This window comes from Cervus canadensis, chromosome 3 (assembly GCF_019320065.1).
Source record: "Cervus canadensis isolate Bull #8, Minnesota chromosome 3, ASM1932006v1, whole genome shotgun sequence".
Taxonomy (NCBI): domain Eukaryota; kingdom Metazoa; phylum Chordata; class Mammalia; order Artiodactyla; family Cervidae; genus Cervus; species Cervus canadensis.
In genome coordinates this window covers 88,460,868-88,479,977 of record NC_057388.1, presented here as the reverse complement: position 1 = coordinate 88,479,977, position 19,110 = coordinate 88,460,868, and the positions used below count along the sequence as shown (strand labels likewise).

The window sequence follows — 19,110 nt, the reverse complement described above, 5'->3', positions numbered from 1 at the left end:
AGAGGATGAAGAGTTTGGTGAAAGAGAAAGGAGAGAGGGACGACGGCTGATTTATCTCCTTCTCCCTGTAAATCCCATGGACAGAGGAGCTGGTGGGCTACAGTCCATGCGGTCAGAGAGTCGGAAATGACTTCGGGACTAGGCATGAGCACCCTGCACAGGGACCACTGACCCTTCGTTCCTTTGAGCCACTGTTCCCGCGACCTAGCAAGGTCAGAGCAGGGCTGACCACCCTGGTCTCCATCGGTGTCTGGGGCTAGTTCAAGTCAGACAAGAGTCAGGCTGCTGAGGAGAAAATGGTAGTAACAAAATATTTATTACTTTTCCAGAAAAAGATGAGGAAAGGAAACTGTGGTCAAAAGAGGGACCCATGAACAAATGCAATGCTTTTTGTCATGTCTACTTTAAAAAACAAAACCCCTTTGGGCAAAAGAAAACTCGTGAAAGCTAGAACTGCCCTTCTACAGCAAGGTTCAATTCTAACCCAGATTTATAACAACTATCAATTCCACCACACCACGCGGGAATTACCACACACTTTCTACCCCCAGCCCCTTAACTTCTGAAAAACCAAACTGGCTCGCTCACTCATACCTGGGTTTAGCTGAGGAAGTAAAATGCGTTTATCATTATCTACCACAAAAAAGCACACTCAGTTTGCATCTCAGATTGCCTTCAGTGAAGTCTATTTTGCTTGCAACGGTGGCATAATCCTGCTTTCTCTTCCCCGGGTTCTGCTGTCTGCAGGATAGAGGGGCTGGGAAACGCTCTGGCTTAAATCTTGCCTTTCCCCTTCTTCGCCTTGGCGGCGCCTGGCCAGCGGAAGCCGCGCAGCTGCAGGCAGTCGGCCACGTTGTGCGCGATGTAGTAGAGGTTCAGCATGGCGGCGGGGCTGAGGATGTCCACTTCCGGCTTCTTCTGCTTCTTCCCACGCGACTTGCCCCGGCTTTTCTTCTTCCCTTTAGCTGGCTTTCAAAGACAAGTATATACACGGGGCAAAAGTTAGTTCTTATAACCTTGAAAATATGTTGAAATATGTTGAAAATATATAATTTTCAACATTTCCCACCGAACTTAAGGGAAAAAAAAAGTTCCTAAAGGGAAAAAACAAAAACAAAAACAAAACACTGTGACCACAGCAAAACCGTTTGTATAAAGCGGGAAGAGAAGTCATATGCAGTCTGATGCAGCGACTGCCTATCAAGCACCGTCCCCAGAGACCCAGCGTGATTTAAACGCCCAGAGACTGGGAGAGCAAGGCGGGGAAACTGAGGCACAAGACCTACACGTCACGGGCTGTGTCATTCCACGAGAGGGTGAAGTACAGGGAGAGGAACCAGGGCCGGGGAGAGAAGGCGAAGGGCCAGAGGGGAATGCCTGTAGGGGGAGAGGAAGGCTGGCACAAAGGAGAATTCTGTGTTCCAGGCTTCCCCAGCTTCCATGTGCCTCCCCAAAGATGCCCTCCCAAGCAGAGAAGCAGTGTTCTCCTCTTTACTTTCTTTCAAAAACAAAACAAACTCCAAAAACAAATAACACACACACACACACACAAAGCCCCGACCTATAGCAATTAGTATGTGGGCCTTGTTTGCAGTTTGATTAGAACAAGCCATAAAAAGGCATTTTAAAAAAAAGCAATTGAGAAAATTTGACAATATCAAGTAATTATTAATTCAATTAGGCCTGAGAGTGGCTTTGGGTCATGGAAGAAAATGTTCACACGTTTCAGGGATGCATACTAAAATCTGTAGGAATGAAATAAAAGGAAGCCTGAGATTTTCTTTAAAATCCTGCACCTTGCCCACCCCCACCCGACCAATAAAACATAGATGAAGCCAAGGTAGAAAAATGCTTACAATTTCTGAATCTGAGATATGACTATATAGGGATTCATTTTACTATTCTCTTTTTGTGCATGTTTCAGAATTTTCCTAGTAACGATTAAAATGTATTGGCTAATTAGAATCAAATACATATTTTGGCATTTGTTATGTGATAGTCTCAACCTCATTAAGCAGTCATGAAGATTAAGGGAGACATGAATCTCAGGCACATAGCAAGGGTCTGACACTAAGCACTGAATAAAGGACGTTGCCATCACTTTTACCATCGCTAATCCTCATGAGCTTCAAGGGAGGGAGGTATATTCCCATCTTAAAAATGGGAAAGCAGAGGCTCAGCAAAGTCACAGTGCAACTGGCATTCACCAGGCTCGGGAGCAGCGCTCTGGCCACAATCACGCTGCCTGGTTAAGGCCCTGTGGGCAACGGAATGGATACCATCTAACCTGGGAACAGATGATCCCTGAGGTTTTGCTACAGACACACGAGGCTGTGAGGAATTCTCTATTCCTACAACCCACCCATACAGAAAATAACAGATGGGAGTATACTACAGAAAAGGTGTCTCTTCTAGGCAAGGGGAAAGGAGGAATGTGTAAGTTATCAAGGATGCCTGCAAGGGCTAAATGTTTGTATAAAATAGACGTCCTGTTCATAGCACCTCACTTTAAAAACGTCCTCAGTTAAACAAAGAGAAACATAGTCAATGTGTTAAAAATACTAAAGTACATTTTTGTTAAGTGAAATGGAGGATGCTTGTAGATATGAAATGCAGGAATGAAGATGAGACATTATGTTGCAACACAGTGGCCTGGCTTCTGTGAGGAAATCCAAATGAAGAGAAACAATATGGAGCCCCATATGATAACTGCATCTCCCGATAAAGCATCCTTGTGGGGTATCGGATATGCACAGCCATAAGCTCTTAAGGATTCTGAGTCTTGGCTTCCTTTCTGATTTTATACTCTTTTGCATGTAAAACACACTTGACTTACCTGGAATAACTGCCAAAAAAAAAAAAAAGTGTGTGTTTTAATCTCTAAAATGGTTTGAGTACTAAGATTCACACAAAAGTTTGACATTTTTATTCAAGGTTCTCATCTTTTTGTAGAAATTGGCAAACTGATTCTAAAATTCATATGGAAATGCAAAGGATATAAGACAGAGGTTTGACATTTTTATTCAAAGTTCTCATCTCTTTGTGGAAGATTCTAAAGTTCATAGGGAAATGCTAAGGGCTTTGAAAAAGAACAACAAAGTTGGAGGACTAATACTACCTTATTTCTAGAATTATAAAGCTATAGTATTCAGATGATATTGGTGTTAAGATAGACAAACAGATTAATAAAGTACAAACTAGACCCACATGTATATTTAGATAACTGATTCAACTGATTTTCAACAGCTGTGCCAAAGCAGTTCAGTGGAACAAGGATAGGATAATCATTTCATAAATGCTGCTGGAACAATGAATATCCATGTGCAAAAAAATGAACTTCAATCCATATATGTCCCACATGCAAAAATTAACTCAGAATGGCTCACAGACCTAAATGGCTCAAAATTATAAAACTTACAGAAGAAAATACAGAGAAAAGCCTTTGTGACCTTGGATTAGGCAAAAATTTCCTAGATATGATATCCAATTTGATGTCTGTAAAAGAACAAATGGGTGCATTCACCATCAAAATGAAAACTTATGCTCTTCAAAAGATACTGAAAGGTGAATGAAAAGCAAAGCCACAGACTGGGAGGAAATAGTTTTGCAAATCATACAACTTGAATGTGGTGATGACTTAATGTTTGTATATCTATGCCAAACTTATCAAACTGTACATTTTATATATGTACAATCTATTGTGTATCAACTCTAGCTCAATAAATCTGTTAGAAAATCACTATAAAGGAATGAAAATTTTCAGTTCTGAGCTGGTTGGGTTGGCTGACGACAACCCCATGGCTCTTGGCTATTTCTGGTCTCAGAACACAGAGCTCTCGACTTAAAACTCTCTGAAATCCTTAATGAAGACCATTTTAGCTTCAAGCCACACTTGCCTTCCTTCTAGTACCCAAATGTGCCAAGCTTCTCCCTGCTCCCTCCTCTTCCTGCAGATCTCCACAGCGGGCCTAATTTGTTTCTTATCTTTGTGCTAGCCTCTGCTCAAATACTACCTCTTCAGAAAAACCTCCCAGACACCATGCCTGTATTTTTTCTACTACTAAGGTGACCATATAATTCATTGCCCAAACCAACGCACTTCAACAAGCATTAACTGGGACTGTCCCAGGCAAAGAGGGAGGAAGTACCGATGGCCTCCCAATAACCCTCCCAGCACTGTGACTTCCTATCTCCTTGCCCCAAGCACTCTTTACTACTTAATAATACTTTTTGTTTATGTATTTATTGTATGTTTCCCTACCCAGAGGTTTTATCTATGAGTTCGCTTAATTCCCCAGAACCTAGAACGATGTCTGGAACATTGCAGGGATGAATAAAATATGCTGAGTGAATAAAATGCAACTCAGATGCAAGGCAAACAGCTGAGAAAAGGAGAGGAAAGGCAAAGGAGAAAGGGACCAATATAGCCAACTGAACGCAGAGTTCCAGAGAACAGCAAGGAGAAATAAGAAAGTTGTCTTAAATGAACAATGCAAAGACAGAGAGGAAAACAGAATGGGAAAGACTAGAGAGCTCTTCAAGAAAACTGAAGATACCAAGGGAGCATTTCATGCAAGGATGGCACAATAAAGGACAGAAATAGCAAGGACCTAACAGAAGCAGAAGAGATTAAGAAGAGGTGGCAAGAATCCAGAAGAGTGATACAAAAAAGTCTTAATGACCTGGATATACCTAATGGTGTGGTCACTCACCTAGAGCCAGACATCCGGTAGTGTGAAGTCAAGTGGGCCTTAGGGAGCATGAGTACGAATAAAGATAGTGGAGGTGATGGAATTCCAGCTGAGTTATTTCAAATCCCTAAAGAGGATTCTGTTGAAGTGCTGAATCAATATGCCAACAACTTGGAAGACTCATCAATGGACACAGGACTGGAAAAGGTCAATTTTCATTCCAATCCTAAAGAAGGGCAATGCCAAAAAATGTTCAAACTACCGTACAATTGCACTCATTTCACATGCCAGCAAGGTAGCGCTCAAAATCTTTCAAGCTAGGCTTCAACAGTAAATGAATCAAGAACTTCCAGATGTACAAGCTGGGTTTAGAAAAGGCAGAGGTACCAGAGCTCAAATAGCCAACATCTGCTGGATCATAGAAAAACCAGGGGAATTCCAGAAAAACATCTGCTTCATTGACTATGCTAAAGCCCTTGACTGTGTGGATCACAAGAAACTGCGGAAAGTTCTTAAAGAGATGGGAATAACAGATCACCTACCTGCCTCCTGAGAAATCTGTATGCAGGTCAGGAAGCAACAATTAGAAACTTACATGGAACAAAAGACCGGTTCCAAATAGGGAAAGGAGTACATCAAGGCTGTATACTGTCACCCAGCTTACCTTATATGCAGAGAACATAATGTGAAATTGCCAGGCTGGATGAATCACAAGCTGGAATCAAGGCTGCCAGGAGAAATATCAACAACCTCAGATATGCAGATATTACCACCGTAATGGCAGAAAGTGAAGAGGAACTAAAGAGCCTCTTAGTGAGGATGAAAGAGAAGAGTGAAAAATCTGGCTTAAAATTCAACATTCAAAAAACTAAGATCATGGCATCTGGTCCCATCACTTCATAGCAAATAGATGGGAGAAAAGTGGAAACAGTGACAGATTTTATTTTCTCCAGAATCACTGTGGATGGTGACTATAGCCACGAAATTAAAAGATGCCTCCTCCTAGGAAGAAAAGCTATGACAAACCTAGAGAGCATATAAAAAGCAGTCACTTTTTAACTTGGTCAACAAAGGTCTGTATAGTCAAAGATATAGTTTCTCCAGTGTTCATGTAGGGATAAAGAAGGGTAAGGGCTGAAGAACTGACGCTTTTGAACTGTGGTGCTGGAGGAGACTTTTGAGAGTCTCTTGGACAACAAGGAGATCAAGCCAGTAAATCCTAAAGGAAATCAACCCTCAATATTCATTGGAAGGTATTGATGCTGAAGTGAAGCTCCAGTACTTTGGCCATCTGATGTGAAGTGCCCACAAACTGGAAAAGACCTTGATGCTGGGAAAGACTGAGGGCAGGAGAAGAAGGGGGAGAAGTGGGTGACAGAGGATGAGATGGTTGGATGCATCATGGACTCAATGGACATGAGTTTGAGCTAACTCCAGGAGATAGCGACGGAGAGGGAAGTTTGGTGTGCTGCAGTCCAGGGGGGTTGCAAAGTTAGACACGACTAAGGGACTGAACAATAACAAGAGTCCACAGAAAGAATCCCACTTGGGACCCTAAGGCGGGGCAGCAGAAGCCAGGTGCCTGACTAGTTGCACTGGCGCCCTGGGCATTTTCTGGGTGTGAAAGTTGCTCCACAGAACCAAAGGACTTCAACCAACCAATTCACAAAAAGAGGGCCTGATTCTGCGGTTACAGTCCCCTTTGGCAGGCGCAGACCACCAAGAAAACCCCTCTCCCCCCTCATCTTTACCCAGAGCGCTCAGATCACTGGGCTGGACACTGCCACCCCACGACCCTTGTAGATGAAGGCGCCAATCTCTTGGCGCGGGCAACAAAGCTTAGTAAAGCGTGCCTTTACAAGACAAACGGTACTAAACCAATTTAACAAGCGCCTCGGAACCTGTTAGACTTAAGTAGCGTATATTACCATGGTAATGCGTTCTTAGTTGAGCAGGTGAGTGTGGCAAGGGTTCCCAATCCTGAAAGAGAGAGAGAGACCCGAGTCCTCCGCATCGCCTGCGGGCGGCGCCTCCGCGCTCATTCCTGCCGCTCACCGGGCTGCTGCCTCCGCACTCGCCAGCGAACCGCCCCCGGTACCGGGATCTCGCCGCGTTTGTTTGGGACCGGCTCCCGCGGCGCGGCGCGAGGAGGCCGAGGGGCTCAGGGGAGCCCGGCGGGGCAAGGGGGCCGTCAGCCACCGAGCGGCCGCCACGCCGGACTGGGCACCCGCCGCACGGATGTTTCCGGGATGCGCGGCTGCAGCAAGTGCGCCTCACGGGCGCTGGAGAGCCGCGCGCACAAACGTCGGGAGGCGCGCGCCGCGGGGGAGGGGCCTCTCAGTGTTTACCCGTTGCCTGGACACCCGGGCCTGGCGCCAGGCCGTTGGCAGAGTCCGACCAGCCCACCCGGTCTGCGGAGCCCTCGCCCGCCTTCCTGACAGACGCCGCCAGCCCTCCCGGATGCGCCGCGTTGGCCGGGCCACTGTCCCTCGCGCGACTCTGGCTAAGGTTGCGCGCGCGTGGAACCCAGGCTCGGCGCAGCGGCGGCTGGCTCCGGGCCACACCCGGCCGGACGGGGCGAGGGTGGGGTGAGGGTGGGGTACCGTCTTGGCCTTGGAGTGGGCGGATTCAGCTGTGAGTGCGAGCTCAGCCACTCACCGACTGACCTTGGAGAAGTTAGCCAAGACTCCAGGACCGTGTTTGTAAAATGAGATAAAAGCCTTTGAGGGTTGAAGTGAAAACAACATGCGGAAATGTCTTTAAAGGGCCTGTATTAATAGAAACATTACAAAATTTAAATTTTTTTTCATTATTTATTTTGGCTGTGCTGTGCGCGGGCTTTCTCTAGTTGTGGCAAGTGGGGGCTACTCTCATAGTTGCAGTGCTCTGACTTCCCACTGTAGTGGGTTCTCTCGTTGCAGAGCACAGGCTCTAGGAACTTGGGCTTCAGTAGTCGTGGCACACGGGCTTAGTCGCCCCACTGAGATGTGGAATCTTCCCAGACCAGGGATGGAATCCGTGTCCCCTGCATTGGCAGGCGGATTCTTAACCGCTGGAGGAGCAGGGAAGTCCTACAAAATGCTTTTTAAAAGAACCTGAAAAAAGTTCTTATACCGGTTGTGGGATAAAGCAAGAAAGGACCCAGTAAAGGCAGTTCTGCTTCCAACCGTCAGCTCATCCTGACATCCTCCCTGCAGAGGGAGAATACAGTTTAGGACCAGGAGCCTCATTCATTTTAATGACTCATCTCCTTTCTTTTCGGAGAAGGCAATGGCACCCCATTCCAGTACTCTTGCCTGGAAAATCCCATGGATGGAGGAGCCTGGTAGGCTGCAGTCCATGGGGTCGCTAAGAGTCGGACACGACTGAGCGACTTCGCTTTCACTTTTCACTTTCATGCATTGGAGAAGGAAATGGCAACCCACTCCAGTGTTCTTGCCTGGAGAATCCCAGGAGCGGGTGAGCCTGGTGGGCTGCCGTCTATGGGGCTGCACAGAGTTGGGCATGACTGAAGCGACTTAGCAGCAGCAGCAGCAGCTCCTTTCTTTTTATTCAAGTTATCAGGCATCTATCATGTGCCTGATTCTCAGTTTTGGGCCCAGGAATTCAGCCCTAAATGCAGCAAAGTTCCTTTTTCCTTTGGGCAGGGGGTGGAGGTTGGGGGGGGGGGGGTCATGTGGGGGGTGTGGCAGACATAAAAATGATAGGTGCAACAGGATGTATTACGTTGAGTTTATTAAATTGATGTGATGATGGCTGACAACTCTTAGAATGGTGGATGGGGAAGGTCTCTCTGAGGTTTAGCTGAGATTTGGATGATGAGGAGTCAGCTATGTCAAGGTCAGGAGACAGGACATTGCAGGCCCAGGGAAGGAGGAGGAGACTGGACCCAGAGCAGGGGCAGGGCCCGAAAGGCTGCAACCAAGGTCAGATGTTTTTGTTTTCCTTCAGTATGTTTGATGAACTGGCTTCCAAAGGGGGGTATTTATGTACCAGGTTCTCATATATTTCCTTTCTCTAATCCTTAATCAGCAAAGCAAACCCAAGTTCCAGCTACTTTTAGGAGAAGACCTGTGCTTTCTCCTCTGCTGGCCCCCTCTCTCAGTCCCTGGGTTGGGGCGGCTCATACTCCTTGCTTACAGTCAATGGGTCGTCACAGCTTTCTCAGGTTAAAGTCTACCTGACTCAGCTTCAGATCTGTTCTCATCCTGCTTTTCCTGAGTTCCAGATTGGAGGTCTGAAAAAAAACAAAAAAACAAAAAAACATAGAAAGCACAAGCAAGCATGAAAGTGGACAGGTGGAACATAAAATGGATGGGCTAGTGACAACTGGTACAACTTCAATGGCAGCACCATTTCCCACTGACCGAAAGAGTCATCAGTCTTTGCACTGGAGAAAGCCTTAGCACTGACCTGCAGGAGGCGCCAGGAGGGCTGCTGAGGTGTGGGGCTGAAAGGCAGACCTCCTTACAACAAACAGCACAGGTTGCTGTTAGAATCAAAGGAAAATGTCATCGACAACATAAGCATTTTTCTAAATACCAGTCCACTTAAGAATCACTTAATGTTCAGGGCTTAAGATCCGTTTGTTCTACAAGAACTGAACAAATCTTCCTGTGTAAACTGAAAGATGATGTTAAATTTAGATAACTATTCAAACTCACATTAGAAAAGCACTAATTTTATCTGTTTATGAGTACACATCCTTATGTCTTCTTTATAAATAGTAACATTAACTGTGCTGTTCTTAAAAAAAATTGCCAGAAATAAAGTGTGCATTCTTAGAATATTCAAACTTAGAATATTCTGTCACTATCTTTCTTAGAAGTTACATTTAAAAATTCCTGTTTCTTCCTTTCTACTCTGGTGGTTTCTTCCTTCCTCCCTCCCTCCTCCTCTTCCTTCCTTCCCTCCCTTTTTCTTTTTATCTCATTAAGTTCAACAGTATAGCACTGCATTCACTTCATCCACTGTAGCCTGAATTTTGAAGAGGAAGTTGCAGAAAAAATAAAATTCTTTGTAGATAATCTCAAGCACTAAGGTCCCAACAGTGAGAACCTTGGAGTGCAGTAAGACCAGGTGGGGCAGACTCAGGAAATTATCTAGGACAGGGGTTGGCAAGCTCAGAAAGTAAATGTTTTAGGCTTTTCAGGCCTTGTATCCTCTTTTCCAACTACTCAACTCTGCTGATGTAGAATGAAAGCATTTATAGACAGCACATGAACAAATGAGCGTGACTGTGTTCCAATAAAATTATCATGGAAACTAAAATTTAATGTCCTAGAATTTTCATGTGTCATAAGATATTTTTCCTCTATGGATTCCCCCCCCCCCCGCCCCCACCCCGTCACCACCACCTAAGCATTTAAGAATGTAAAAACCATTCTTAACTCACAGGTTGTATAAAACTGCTGGTGGCCCAAATTTGGGCTATAGTTTGCTGACCCCTGAGCTAGAGAATTTAAATACTATTCCTGCTGGAAGATTCTTTAATAGGGGAATGAGGTGGGAATAACCAGCAGTTATTGAGTACTCATGTTTAACATTATTCTAAGCACTACTACATTGATACATTTAATCCTTATAATTCTAGTGAAAGTGGGTAGTATTATTATTTCCATTTATAGACGGGAATCTGAGGCATTGGAGAAGGAAATGGCAATCCACTCCTGTATTCTTGCTTGGAGAACTCCATGGACAGAGGAGCCTACAGTCCATGGGGTCACAAAGAGTTGGATATGACTAACACTACTACTAATCTGAGGCGTAGAGAGATGAAATAACTTGTCACTTACCACACAGCTCATGGAGGCAGAGCCTGGATATTACAACTCACCAAGTTGGCGTCCAGCACTGTCAATCTGAGCCCTTATGCTGTACGGCCTTTCTGGGTAAATTATCTCATATCTTGCAGCAAAGACATATTTCACAGGCATCCACATGGAGGATCTTTGTCCTGCCAGCTCCATTAAGCATTTGAACAAAAAGTTACAGAATATTCAAAGTAATGTTTCCATTTGGAGGCAAGGGGACAGATGGCACTGTCTTATTTAGTAAGAAAGTCACTGTCACTAAAGGTGTTTGGGCAGAGGTGGGATGACTTTTGCACTCTTGCAGTTCCTTTGAAAGGCTTTGGTTATTTTCTTTTCCATAAAATAAAAGTAAAAAATTTAAATCTTGCTTTTTGAAATTTAAGTCTGACTAATTACTAAAGGAGCAAACAGGCTACGCATCCCCCACAGCCCACTCAGATACAATCTCATTCAGCTTACAGGAGCTGAGAGTCTGAATGGCCAGAACTGCTGGTAGGAGATTGTATTTCAGCTAGCTTTGGTCCATTGCTGTGAGAACTGAGTGAATCTCTCTTAACCTCATCCCCACCACAACATACACACATGCATACACCCTGTCCTTCCCGTCTATAACTTTTCTTCTAACATTTCTTTTTAAAGTCAATCTCTTTTCTTTTTGGCTGCACCACATATGGGATCTTAGTTCCCTGACCAGAAATTGAACCTGTGTTCCCTGTAATGCAAGCTTGGAGTCTTAAGCACTGGTCCTAACATTTCTTAGCTGGAAAATGTTGGAAAGCAGAGTTAAGGAAGAATTATTTGATATATTAAATTTAACCATACAAGAGAACACTGATATAGAAAAACAGATCTCCAGGATAAATAAGAGAAAGAGTAGAACAGTACATTGTGCTCCTATCTGTAAAAAAAAAAAAAAAAGTGTCAATGACAAAGAGATGGATATTATGGGAATTTTCTGAAAGAATAAAAAATAAAAATAAATCACTGACAGTGATTAATTCTGGGGAACAAGACGAGATCTGGGTTGGGAGATTACATTTTTCATTGTGTACTCTGAGAATTATTTGAATTTTTTACACGTACCTTCTTAATAAGAATACCAACACATAAATGTATTCTTCCGTTTTACACATGTTCCCTCATGTGATATCCTCTACCCAAGCCTAAAATTTTCTTTACTTGAATCTCTTTTGACTACATCAATAGCTGCAAGTATTTTCTAAATAAAAGTAACTTCCCTGGGTCTTGCATTATACCTCTAATACTGATAAGAGTAAATAAACCAATATTGCTATTTGTTAGTGTCTGATGAGTTTCAGTGGGTTGAATGGTGACCCTCTAAAAGGTATGTCCATGTCTTCATTCCTGGAACCTGTGAATATGGCAAAAGATGTAAGGATATTTAGGTGGCTACAGAGCTCATCAATTATAGCATCCAATGAGAGCAAAGTCATGAATTTGATTGTTGTATAAACCAGTGTCATTTTTGTTCCAAAATCACAGGTGCATTCTTTTTTTTTGGCCATGCCATGCATCTTGTGGGATCTTAGCTCCCTGACCAGGGATTGAACCCAGGCCCTGGCAGTGAAAGCATTGCGTCTTAACCAGTGGGCCGCCAGGGAATTTGTCACAAGGACATTCTTAATCCCAGCTATTTTTATTGTAAATATGGGTCATCTCAAGAAGGACTAGGGAAAAAAGAATTCTACTTGGGGGGAAACAGAAAGCACAGAACACTGGTCTTTATATGACAACGATGAATACTTTTCAGGTGGAAGAGCTGAGGATCTATGGACAAGGAAGGTCTAGAGTTCCCTGGTGGCCTAGGGGTTAGAATTCCTGACTTTCACTTCCATGGCCTGGGTTCAATCCCTGGTTGGGGAACTGAGATCCTGCAAGACAAATAGCGCAGTCATTTAAAAAAAAAAAAAAAAAAGCATCTCAGAAAGTCCCACCATGGATCTCAAGAGCAACCTGGGAAGCTGCTGTGACTGTCTACCTGTATGACTGGTTGCAACTGCCTCCCTATAGGTAGTACGCTTCTCTGGTCCAACGTTAGGCTCATCCACGTCAACTGCTTTTTGCCAGTAGAATATGAGCAATTTGGGCTCCCCTGGCGGCTCAGATGGTAAAGAATTTGCCTGCCATGCAGGAGACCTGGGTTTGATCCTTGGGTTGGGAAGATCCCATGGAGGAGGGAATGGCAACCCACTCCAGTATTCTTGCTTGGAGAATTCCATGGACAGAGGAGCCTGGCGGGCTACAGTCCCTGGGGTTGCAGAGAGTCAGACACGACTGAATGACTAACACTTTCTCTATGAGCAATTTGACCTGTGCCAGCTCCAAGCAGGAGCTTTAAATGTGCTTACGTGGTATGGTTCGGTCTTTTGCACCTGCCCTTTACTATGAAAACAGCATGTTCCAGGTAGGGGCTATTCCATCAGCCTAGTGCCAGAATAAGACAGCATCTGGAGTAGAGTTAATCTAGAAAGTTAACCTGAGTTGAGCTGAGTAGCAGCTACCTGCCAGGACCAATAACAAGAGAAAAAGTTTTGTCAGAAGTCACTGAGATTTTGCAGTTGTTTATATTAGTCTACCCACAGGCAGCCCTTTAACTTTCCTTTCTAGATCTAATGTCTTTAAGATTCTCTTGTGTTGAAGAAGTCAAAGACCAATTTCTAACTCTGGTTCAATTCTCTTTTTATTAAAGTGTTTCAGTAGATATATAGTGTTATGAACAATCAACACAAACTTTACTGAAACATTCACAAATAAAAATCTTCTACTTTATAAATCACTGAAATAATGTTCTTCCATGTTGTAACAGTAATCATCATTGATTAGTTACTCTGAATTTATTCCTAACCACACACACACACACACACGTATTCTCAAATTGGGAGATTCAAATAAATTACTGTAACTTATAGGACTGGCTTTCAGTACCTGAATGCTAGTCCTAGAAAGTCAGTAGAAAAATGATGTGATTTGAAACTAATCATGTATCCTTGGTGCCTCAGTTTTCCCATCTGCACTGAGAATTAATCTTCCCTTAGAGACGATTTATTTAAAGAGAGTATGAAATGTTATCTATGCCTTAGAAAGCATTCATGTGCATATTTTTAAGAGTAACCTGTTCTTGATTAAATTAAATACTATATACTATATATTCAAAATAAATAGACTGATAATTGCTCTTTCCTTAAAAGTTGTCCTTTCACTTAAAGCACATTAAAATCATAAAATAGAGTTCAATAATGATACACTCAGTAAATTTTAATTGCAATGAGGACTGCTGTGTTACTCAGGTGAAATTTACAGACTATTTTAAGTTTCATCCATTACATACTTAACATTCTTCATGATCTCACCAGAAACAAAGAAACAAAAATCCTGCTGTTCTACAGCACAAGGAGGTAAAATCCAAGCTATGATCAGAGTTTTGGTTTAGTTTCTTTGGAAATTATTAGCATAAAAAATTATGACTTCTGAGAGAGACTGTGGTTGACAAAGGGTGAAGTGAATAAGCTGATTTTGACTAGACCTCCTGGCACCATAAAAGTGGCCTAGTGCCATCACACAAAAGATTCAGTAGTGTCCTTGTTGCAGAGAGGGGGCATTTAAAGTAAAAAAGCTTGAAACTACAGATGCCATAACTTGGAGGACAGAAGAGAAATAAAATGATCCTGACTGAATTAGAAACTTTCCTAAAAACTGTTTCAGTTGGGAAGCATGTGATTCTGCTGTAAGAGAGAGAAGTTTAAAGAGGTTGGTACATGAATCCTTACATTTTCAAAGAAATGTGTAATACTTTTAGGTAGAAACAGAATTTCTAAATATCCACAGGACACTTTGAAACTGCTAGCAGTAAAAAGGGGGGTACAAAATCACTAATCAACATAGGAGAAAAAGAAAAATGGTAAGCTGTGATTCTCTTGGTGTTCTATTTCATTAAAAAATAAATCGATCATGAGCACTAATGGACGTGTCATCTCAATAAATAAAACCTCCTATAGTTAGCCTGTCATTTAAAAATGACCTGGGTGAAAAGAGTAATTTTTTGCAATGTACTCAGTCCTTTTAAGACTGAAGTGGTTTCAGAAAAACATGAAACATCCTTGGAGGAGGCCTGACTGTTTCTTATTGGTTTGTGGCAGATCACTCCATGCCGTACATTGAGTACACAAGGAAATTTCACATTGAACATAGATCTCTTAAGGAATAAAGAAAAAACACTTTACATGATATACTTTTCTCTAACATGCAGTATTTATGTAACAGTAAACCATCACCCTTCACAGAAAAGATGCAGGTGCTCTAAAAATCTTAGAGCGAATTTTAGAAAGAGGTGTCAAAATGTTAACTTTTAAAATACAGACTTAATTTCAATGTTAGGTTTGCAAACCCTCTGGTAATCCGGGGTGAGCAAGAAGAAAATGTCCTCGCTATTTTATGACCTGCAGTTCCTATTACCTATGATGAATGCTATAAGTCAAATGCCATAATAAACTTATTCCCACTCTTGGGGCCAGCAGAGGCTAGCCTGGTTCTAGGCAAGACTAGAGGAGAGAGCGGTCCCACAAAAGAGCTGGCCAGGACTGATCCAGCAGGAGATTTCAAGGGCAGCTGGGCACCCAAATGACCCCAGGGCAAGGAAATCAATTTTTTTTTTATCACCCAGGATCCCAGCCTTGTACTATCTCCAGACCTAACTGTCCCCAGAACAGTCCTGAACCACGCTAGGTGTCCTAAGGCTAGGCCAGCTCTACCCCGAGCAAGCACTCCCAGGGCTGGAAACAAAGGCTGAGTGGGCAGGGTTGGCAGAGCACCATTTATTGGAGCCAACCCCCACCTATCAGATGCTTGTTGACAAGAGCTCAGTCAGTGATTCTGGAGCAGCTCCTCCCAACAGATGGGCTGTGAAAACACCTCTCTCTCCAGCCAGAGCTCATAGGAATAGTGGAAATCCTCAGGCAGATCCAACCTCTGCCCCAGCACACTCTGCAAGCAGTTATCCACAGGTGAAAACTCAGAGTCCTGGGGTCTGTCGTACCGGCGGCTGTTAAAAGCTTCAATGTTGGCCCTCAAGGTGCATTCTTCTGCTTGGAAGTCCCATGGCCTGGCATCGATGTCTGTATTGGGAAGATTAGAAAGAAAAAGGTGTATACAACTCAGGACACTCCTCATCTTAGCACAGAGCATGGTCTATGGGGCACCAACAATGGAACAGCTCAGAATTCCCCTTTTTGCAAAGAGCAATGTACAAAGTAAGTACATAACATGCTGCCAGTCAGGTTTAAAAGATACATGCCCATGTACATGTGCTTATACATGTAGAGACTATCTTTGGAAGCATCTAGAAACTGGCTAACAGTGATAATCACTGAGAAGGAGATGAGGGCCCCGAGGGAGATGAACCTCTTTTTATTGCATTTCCTTTTCATTATTTCACTCTATTACTAATTATATATATTATATTTTCCCCAAATAGCAACTCAATTCCCTCTACTGAACTTTCCTTGGAAATGGAAGTTACCCATTTGAAAGAAATCACAGTTTTCAAGGAATGGTAAGAGGTGGGAAGGGGCACAAGGAGAATCAGCATGGACTAACTACTAAAGACTTTCTTGGCTTCCTGGATCCACCCCCACCCCATCCTGAGCATGATAAATCCATATGCAGCTTATGTTAATATTATGAGGTGAAGTCTTCCAAGAAAGTTAAAACAGAAAACAATCTGCTTTGCTTCTATTTACCCCATTTAGACACTTATTTCAGGGCCAGAGGTATGTATTTCCCAGATTTTTTCATGTCTCGCACTCAACAGGTGCAGCTTGGGTTTGGGCTCATGATGGCAGCAGTGACAGATTGCCATCTGCAAGATAAAACATGCCCATGTTTTAAAAACCTAGAAGAACTTAGGTGTTAGGCTTCCCTGATAGCTCAGAGGGTAAAGAATCTGCCTGCAATGCAGGAGACCGGGGTTCAATCCCTGGGTTGGGAAGATCCCTTGGAGAAGGAAATGGCAACCCACTCCAGTATTCTTGCCTGCAGGATCCCATGGACAGCGGAACCTGGCAGGCTACAGTCCATGGTGTTGCAAAGAGTCAAGACATGACTGAGTGACTCCACTTTCACTTTCTTTCACCTCACAAGAACTTAAACAGTTAATTGTGCTTTAGGTCTTAGAGAAGTTGCATACTGGCTTATTAACTGCCGATCATATGGTTCCCTTAGTTCTCTGCACTCTATTTACTGCAGCATCCTCTATATTCAAAAGAAAGTGAAGTCGCTCAGTCGTGTCCGACTCTTTGTGACTCCATGGACTGTAGACTACCAGGCTCCTCCATCCATGGAGTTTTCCAGGCAAGAGTACTGGAGTGGGTTGCCATTTCCTTCTCCAGGGACTCTTCCCGACTCATGGATCAAACCTGGGTCTCCCACATTGCAGGCAGACGCTTTACCATCTAAGCCACCAGGGAAGCCACATCCTCTATACTCAGGCAGGTGACAAATCCCAGCAAAGACAAATCATTAATGATCTAACCAATAACTCTTAAACACAATTATGCAAATGATGGCCAAATCCCACAACAGCTCTTCAAAATAAATTCTTCCAGCTCTCGTAAGCCTATAATATCTTGGTAGGTCAATCAGAAATATACTGTCTCCTGATACAATATGTGATATGTGATGCAATATGTGATACAGTATGCAGTTCACTATAGCATAATACATTACCTAGACTGTACTATAGCCAAAAAGATTTAAGTTGAATTAATCAAACCTTTAGATCTACCTTTTAGTCTACAGATAATGCCAGAGATAGAGAAATAAGGTAAATGAAACCACAAAGAAGCAAGCAGACAAGTCCAGAAGGTGGATATTCTGTAGGAGAGCTGGCTTAGTTCTTCAGTTTTGTCAGTGTTATGGAAAACAAAACCTGCTAGATTCAAAACAAATAAAAGGACATAACAATCAGATGAAATTTGTGGTCCTAGGCTAGATTATGACTTGGGAAAAAAAAGGCTTTAAATAACATTTCGGGGCAAGTGGGAAATTCTGAACATGGACTTGATTATTAGATAAAATGAACATATACTGATATGGAAAGGTAAAGATAATGTTAACTAAAAAGAGAAGATTATAAAAGAGCATATACAATTTACTTTCATTTAACTAAAACCTATACATATATGTAGAAGAAAAAATCTGTAAGAATATATAATAAGATTTCTGGAAAAAAAAAGTAATTAGCCTCCAACTAATAAAAAAAAAAGTAATTATCCTCCAATAAAAATAAACGAAAAAAAAAGATTTCTGTTTCAATCTTTGGGTGGTACAAATGTGGCATAAATATGATAATACAGTAAAGTGTTTGCTTCCTTGTATTTTCTAACTGCTTTGTAATAATTAAAGGTTATTTTAATTTTATGGCTTCCCTGGTGGCTCAGACATGTAATGTAGGAGACTCACATTCAATCCCTGGGTCAGGAAGATCCCCGGGAGAAGGAAATGGCAACTCACTCCAGTATTCTTGCCTGGAGAATTCCATGGATAGAGGAGCCTGGTGGGCTACAGTCCATGGGGTCGCAAAGAGTTTTTTAATCTTAAGAACCTCTCAGAGAAACCTGTCACTTAAAGGAACATTCTGAAAAGGGGTAATGATCCCTCAAGTGACTGGTTTTATAATAATGAATTACCACAGTTTACTTGGAATAGGGTACATGGCAGTGCCGTACTGTTTGTTACAGCAGCACCTGACTATTGTCACATATTTTCTTATGCAAAATATGTTAACAGTTCGTACCAAAAGAGTAGAGAGGTCTAATTAGCTTTGTTTAAACCCCGGGCCACTCCCAGAGGCCAAAAGCTCTGAGAACACTCACCATTCCCGTAAGCCCAGTCGTCATTCATGCGGTGGCGCACTTTCTGGTAAATGGCTGACATGGTTTTCATGTTGCTTTTCCTCCACTGGCGCCCCAAGTACTTGGTCTGTATTTTCAGCAGCTTCAGCACATAAAGTTGCAGCATGGCCTGTTTGACCTTGAGGGCCCGCTTTAGGATTGGAGCAGATTTAAATACCACCAGCATCTGTCCATTTAAAGAGGGGTAAGGGTGAAGAAAGATAGATAAGGATCTAAAGTTTCCTGGAATTTCCAACTCACAGATAAATTAAGCCGAACCTCAGACTACCGTGGCGAGTTTTGGGAAATCTATGGTCCAGGCCTCATTTAGACTTAGTCTTTAAGAAAAGAAAGGAAGCACTCCATTTACATTTCACAATTCAAAATATCTAATATTCAAAGGGTCAAAAAATTTTGTCAGCCACTCATGCCATTTCTACGGTTACCAGTGTATCCTCTGGAGGTAACTGTATGTATGTAGGCATTACTTTTATCAACAAAAATGATATCAAATATACACCCTTTCATACTATTCCACACCTTGATTTTTACTTAACAATATAATTGGAAAATTATTCCAAAGCAGTATAGAACTATCTCATTCTTTTAAATGGTTTTATTTACATTCTACTGTAATGATGTACCATAAATTATTTAACCAGTTGGTATTAATGAACATTTATGTTGCTTCCAATCTTT

At 42.6% G+C, this 19,110-nt stretch overlaps 2 protein-coding genes across 4 annotated transcripts in view; both read right to left on the bottom strand.

The window, feature by feature from the left end:
* Positions 1 to 297: 297 nt before the first annotated feature.
* Positions 298 to 7,150, bottom strand: SMKR1 (small lysine rich protein 1). Of its 3 annotated transcripts, none has more exons than XM_043463702.1 (3): positions 7,040 to 7,150; positions 6,620 to 6,671; positions 298 to 969 (listed from the first exon to the last, which is right to left on the bottom strand). In XM_043463702.1, exons 2-3 carry the CDS (start codon positions 6,620 to 6,622, stop codon positions 775 to 777), a joined length of 198 nt encoding a protein of 65 aa, XP_043319637.1. In that variant the 5' UTR covers positions 6,623 to 6,671; positions 7,040 to 7,150; the 3' UTR covers positions 298 to 774. The 3 variants fall into 3 exon arrangements, 2 of the variants coding, with proteins under 2 accessions (XP_043319637.1, XP_043319636.1); XM_043463701.1 differs by lacking the exon at positions 7,040 to 7,150 and adding an exon at positions 6,747 to 6,886; XR_006268595.1 differs by lacking the exons at positions 298 to 969; positions 7,040 to 7,150 and adding an exon at positions 4,723 to 4,917 and having other exon boundaries at positions 6,620 to 6,740.
* Positions 7,151 to 13,187: 6,037 nt separating this feature from the next.
* The window catches only part of STRIP2 (striatin interacting protein 2), a 46,769-nt gene continuing 40,846 nt past the window's right edge, over positions 13,188 to 19,110 (bottom strand). Inside the window, exons 20-21 of the mRNA XM_043463700.1 lie at positions 18,394 to 18,598; positions 13,188 to 15,636 (exon numbers count right to left, since the gene is read on the bottom strand). Coding sequence (XP_043319635.1) covers positions 15,386 to 15,636; positions 18,394 to 18,598 — 456 coding nt within the window. The 3' untranslated portion in view covers positions 13,188 to 15,385. The remainder of the gene's footprint in view (positions 15,637 to 18,393; positions 18,599 to 19,110) is intronic.